General features: G+C 27.3%; 1 protein-coding gene across 1 annotated transcript; it reads right to left on the reverse strand.

The window, feature by feature from the left end:
* Nucleotides 1–6,210: 6,210 nt before the first annotated feature.
* Nucleotides 6,211–6,466, reverse strand: GLRG_10232 (uncharacterized protein; the record flags this gene model as incomplete). The annotated part of the gene is made up of 2 exons (XM_008100917.1): nt 6,211–6,352; nt 6,402–6,466. Coding segments are annotated over 2 exons (207 nt in total), but the record flags the coding sequence as incomplete, so codon positions are not given.

A 6,466-nucleotide genomic window follows, 5' to 3' on the forward strand; every position in this document is an offset into this window, starting at 1 on the left:
AATAAGCCTAATAGTCTAGGTATTATTATAGCTAATATAAATAGTTAGTAGCTATTTAGTAGCTACCTACTTATTAAGTAATAATTTATTACTAGGTTAAGTTAATAGTTAAATACCTAGTGTAGTAATTAATCTACTAGTAGAAAGCGCCTCTTTTATAGTAAATAATAGTACTAATAGTTTAGCCTTAGTAGTTAACGTTATTACTATATCTTATTTATTTACTTACTAGAAGATAAGCCCTCTAAATAGCTTTAGTGTGTACGCTTATAAGCTGTAATAGTCTAGTAAGTTATTAGTAAGTAATACGTCTAAAGTAACCTCTAATATATTATTATTACTGCCTAGCGTTATTCTATATTTAAGGTAAAGGTGCTACGTTTAATATAGATATCTAAGTACGTAATTAATATCCCTTTTTGTATTCTAGTTTTGATTTAATTAAATTAGGTAAGAGAGCATCTACTTTATGGGCTTAGAGTACACCATGTCTTTAGGTAATATAGCTATATAGGTATCTTATAGATCTTTTACTTATTAGTTACTATAAATAATAAGTCTTATCTTAAATTTAGTTAATTAACTATATTTATTAAGCTTATAAGTATATAACTAATAGCAGCTAAGGACTTAGTGCCTTTTAGCTACTACTTATAGGATAATTACCTAAGATTTTAATATTTTATGCCTATATAGATACGCTTTTTTAGCGTCTTTAAATTACTTTTTATATAGGTAGCCTTTTAACTATCTATAGATTAGTAGAGGGTGTAGTGACTTCTAATATATACTTATTAGCCTATAAGGTCTAGTAATTCCTTTATTATACACTAGTAATTTACTAGTAACGTCTTTATAAATAATAGGCCTATTAGGTGCCTTATAGTTATTTAATTATTAGCTACTAGTATAAAATATATATACTAGCGTACTATTATTTTTAATATAAAAATATTTATTATTCTTTAGTTAGAGGCGTATATTAGCTAAGGGTAGTAATCCTTACTTATTAGTTAACTTTATAATATACTAGACTATAACTTTACCTATAAGTTACCTTACGTATAGTCTATAAGCTTTTGCTATAAAGTAAGCCTTATAAGAAAAGCCGCTTTAAATAAAGTTCTTAGCGTAATATAACTACCTATATATATAGTATAATAATAGCCTTTTATAATGTTATTAAATAAGGTAGCTGCTAGCTAAAGATTATCTAAAGGGCTAGCTGCTATTACTTAGGGATATATTATTTTACGCTTAGTAACGTCTTATATATTTATTATATATAGATTAATTCCCTATAAGTTACTAGCTTATAGGCTATTAGCTATTAACAAATTATTAAGTAAGTTACTAGCTTATAGGCTATTAGCTATTAATAAACTATTAATTAATTTAAAGCTATTAGTTCCTATTTTACTACCCTCTATATTAATATCTATAAAGGCTATAAAAAGGCGCTTAGTAGCAATAGTAGTAAAGTAGGGAGAAGTATAAATTTTACTAGCTTATATAGATATTCTAGTGCGTTACCTAATTATAAAGCGCCTAGTAGAGTAATATTAGTATATTTAATTACTCTATTTATTTCCTTATTAGCTTCTTTATACGTTAGGTATTTATTACTAGCTGTAATTAGCTTATTTATTTATTATTAAATTACTTTAAGGTTAGCTTTATAAAGCTTATTAAGTAATCTATTTCTTAATTTATTTAAGATTTACTTTTTATTAAATATTACGTTATATATAGTAGAGACCTTATTTTACACTAGGTGCTAGATATAATATAAATTACTAGAGGTATACCTAATAAGAAATCTAATCTATATATAGGTAGTAAGCTTTTACTAGTAGTTATATAATAGTTATACGTCTGCTGTTAGTACGTATACTTAGTAGCTATAGGCTTATAGATATAAAAGATCTAGCTTTACTATTAGTAAAGGCTTAGCGTGCTTATTAAGTATAAAATATAAGTAAAATAATTAATATAGGGATTTTTACCTTTAAGCTGCTAATAGCGTTTAGTTATAGAGATATATAGCTATAGTTATAATCTTAGGCTATAGGACTTTAGGTAATTTTATATTAATATATATATATTACGCCTTAAGTTTAATTACTATAGTAATTTACTTAACGCCTCTGTTTTAAGCCTAGGTATTTACTACTAATAGCTTAATAGAGATCTTATAATTAAAGAGCGTATCTATAAGTTACTTAAGGCATAGGATTTCTTAGTTAGTCTTAATAACTTTTAGTATAATTAAGTACTTATTTTTTAGTATTACTAAGAAGCCTTTTATTATTAAATTAATAGTATCTTAGTAGTAGCTATATAAGTAAAAGTTCTATATAAGGCCTATTACCTAATCTAAGATTATTATTACTAAGTAGTATTCTATATAGCCTTATTTAAGGTTATAAAAATCTAGCACTAGGTAATTACCTAGCGCTACGTTTATAACGGTTTCTTATAGCTAGTAATAGATTTACTACTTTATTTTACTAAGGCTATAAGAATTATAGTCTTATACTATTATAGTGTTAACTTAGGTTAGACGTACTTTACGTCTAGTATTTATAATCCTTTATAAAGCCTTAGCACCTAGGTGGCTAAGACGTTTATACTATATTATTATATTACTATAGAGCGGTTATTATTATATTAATATTATATATTTATTCCTTACTTATAGGGTTTATAGTAAATTATTAGTAAAGTGTGTAGTAAAAGCGCCTTTACTTTCTTAACTATAACTATATTACTTATATATTTTAAGTACTTATTAGTTACCTTACTTCTTAATATAGCCTATAAGGCTGTAGTTTATACGCCTAAGGTAGTTATTACTTAGGCTTATGTCTTACTATATACCTTACTAGTGTAGCCTTATAAATAAAATAAGTAATATAGTAAATACACTATAGTATATTATATTATATATATAAAGCTTTATTAGTAAGTAATTAGTACCCTTTAAAGTAACCTCTATAGTACTATATCCTTTAATTATAACTTAGGTAGTACTAGCCTAGATATAGTTACTAATTAAGGCTACTACTAACGTAATAAACTATAATATATAGTTAAATATATAGTTAGTAGTACTTAAGTTAAGTAAGGCTAAATTACTTAGCTTATAGTCCTATAAGGTAGTATAAAATACTACCTTTATATAGTATTTACTATATAGTTAATATAACTTAGCCTTAATTTTCTATACTTATTTAATAAGGTTAGGATTACTTATAATATACTTATTAACCTATTACTAACGTTATATATTTAGCTGCTAATTATTAGGCCTTTATAATTTATTTATAAAATAGTAAAGTTATAGTAAATAGATACTAAAGTATATAAGGCACTTTACTTTTTTACTTACACTTTATTAATAGTAGTGTCTCTTATTAGTAGATTTATTACCTTTTACTACGCCTTTAGTATACATTAGGCTGTTATTATTATTATTTCTAGTTAGGCTAAATACGCTACAGCCTACTTAACTATAATATAGTAAGTTATTAGTAAGGGCTTTAATCTTTTTAAGCGCTATCTTATAATGTAAATACTAGTCTATCTTATTTTAATTTTTTATTATCTTACTAGTTACTTTATATATATTAAGCCATAAGCTAATAGCACTGCCTTATAATATAGTAATAAGGTTATTAAACTAGACTACTAGTTATTAATAGTTAGGTAAATTAACTTATACTAATTTACTATAGGCTGCGTTCTATTTATTAAGCTATATAGTAAGATCTTTTTTAGTAGTTAAGGCTTTTTACTAGGCTTTTACTAATACTTTACTATACTTATTATAGGTATATCTTATATAATTAGAGTTACTTATCCTAACTACTATATTTAAGGTGTTAATCTATTTAGGTATTAATTTTAATAATTTATAGCACCTCTTATAAAGGTCTATAGAGATAAAGGATTTAATTACGTTTACTAAGTTATTAGTGTCCTTCTAGTAGGTAGTATATTTATACACTTTTTTATAATAGTATATAAGCAGCCTATTAAGATAAGTAAGGTTATATATATTAAGTTTTTTTAGCGTCTTTACTTACTTAACTTTATAAGTATGTCTATTAGGTATAGTAGTAAAAGCCTTATTTCTTACTATACGTAGCTACGTAGTTACTTACTAGGATATCCTAGTAATTACTATAGCTATAGTAATTTCTTAGTAAGCAGTAAGTTTGTCTATAGTTAACGCGTGGTAATAGTCTATAACTTTAGGCCGTAATAGTTTTATAAGGAGTTCCTTAAGGCTTAGGTAATTCTTAGACGTAACTTCTAGGTTAATATATACCTAGAGGTTAAGTCGCTTTACTTTTACCCTAATTACGTTAATCTATATAGACTAGTTACTACACGCTTATAGGATAGTTACCTTATTATTATTATTCTTATTAGATATTATAATAGTATTTTTATTAATAGATAGGTATATTAGTTATTATAAATATATATATTAGACTATTAATTATTAAATAGTAAGGATTATAAATTATTAACTAATTATATAATATATAGATCTAGTTAAGAACTTTTAGAACTATAGATATTCCTCTATTTCTAGGTAGGGAAATCCTAGACTAATCCTAGCTATTTAATTAGTGAATTACCCCCTTAAAGTGGGGCTAATTCACCGCCTATTCCCTAATAATTCGCCGTAGGGCAACCGTGTATTCGCTAGTTAATTTACATGTAATTCTGCTACATTTAACAACTACTGTCCTCTTTAACTGCTCCTACTAAACTGTTACTAATACACTTTAACGATACTAAAAGGACTAAAGCCTTAAGGCAGCACCCTAAAAAGGAAGGCCAGAGAAACTATCTTATACCTAAAAACAGACTATAACTAGGTTAGTAAAAATTAACTACTAGTATATATACTAACAGCTCTTAAATAAGTATAGTAATATTATAAGTATATAGACCCTTAAGTAGGTTCTTTAAAGTAATAACTATTATAAATAGAAGATAATAAAGAGGCCTTTTATTATAAAAGAAGCAGCTGCTTTTTAGCTTTAATTTATATATACGTAGCTTCTAAATATTAAGGAGTTAATAATAGTATTTCTCCTTATAAATTTAGTCTTTCTTAGAGTCTTTAGGCTAATTTTATTTACTAAGTCTTAATTTTTAAATAAGTCCTCCTGCTAGAATAATATAAATAATCTAACTACCTAGGTATTTAAATTACCTTATAAATAGTAAAAAAAAAGTTTATTAACCTTATAGCTTATATTAAGGCTAATATCTTAATTATAGTGTAAGTAATAGTGTAAGAGGATAGTTAAAGTAAGCTAGTCTTCTTAGAGAGAGATAACACTACTAAAAAGAAGGGATATAGCTTAAATAGCTATATCTAATACCTAGAGGAAGGGTATCTACCTAACTATAATAAAATAAGGCATTATGTTTAGGATAATACCCCTATTTATAGCTTATACGTAACCACTATATAGCTCTTAGATAAGGCAGTATTATAGCTAGAATAGCTACCTTACTTACCTAACCTTAACCCTATTAAGTACTGTTAGTAAATAATAAAGTCTAACCTTAAAAGACTATACCTAGAAGTATTCTTTCTTAAGAATAACTAATTAGATATAGGGTTATTTAAGAAGAAAATTAAGGAGGTATAGGATATAATCCCACAGGAGAAGATTAAGGCACTAATTTAGTCTCTGCCACGGCGCTTAGAGGCAGTGATAAAAGCATAGGGTTAGTATACACAATACTAAAGAGTAAACTCCAGGCTTTAATTTGACTATAGTTTTACTATATAATTCTAAAAGTCCATGGTTTGCTAGCTAGATTAAGTGATGGGGTGAAAATGCTAGGTGGCTGGGAAAGTGGGCTGTCAGGAGACTTCTGGCACCCCACTGTATGTGAACAGATAGTTGCGTGCACAGTAGGGTTCATGGGCGTATATCCTCGACCATAGGCCTGTAGTCCCCACCCGCAAAGTTCAGTTGGCGGACGCATGGACAGCGGACGGAAAGATGACTATTTTTCTTCTATGTAGGTCTAATGTGTTCCCGTGCAGCGTGTATATTTCCTATCTGCTAGCCCAATCACAGTGTCCATCATCCGTATACCAATGAGCTTTACATTTCTTTTTATAACAAATCTTAGTAGTGATACAAGTACGGACTATTTTAAGTTATAACTTACTCTTTTAAACTCAGACGTGTAAGGCGTTTGGTTTGAGAGTTTACACTCATCACCACCATGGACAGAGATCATTTCGGCACCACTTATTTCATTACAAGCTGATTTTGTAGCGTCTTCATCGTAATGGCCCTGTCTCGTGCAACTAGACGTATGTTAGTTTCTGATTATAAGTATATAAACAAAGCACTTACTAGCATTGGTAATCAGCGCTAACGCCAATAGCAAAAACAGTAAACATAAGCGTGGAAAGACGCAT

This window comes from Colletotrichum graminicola, assembly GCF_000149035.1.
Source record: "Colletotrichum graminicola M1.001 genomic scaffold supercont1.58, whole genome shotgun sequence".
Classification (NCBI taxonomy): domain Eukaryota; kingdom Fungi; phylum Ascomycota; class Sordariomycetes; order Glomerellales; family Glomerellaceae; genus Colletotrichum; species Colletotrichum graminicola.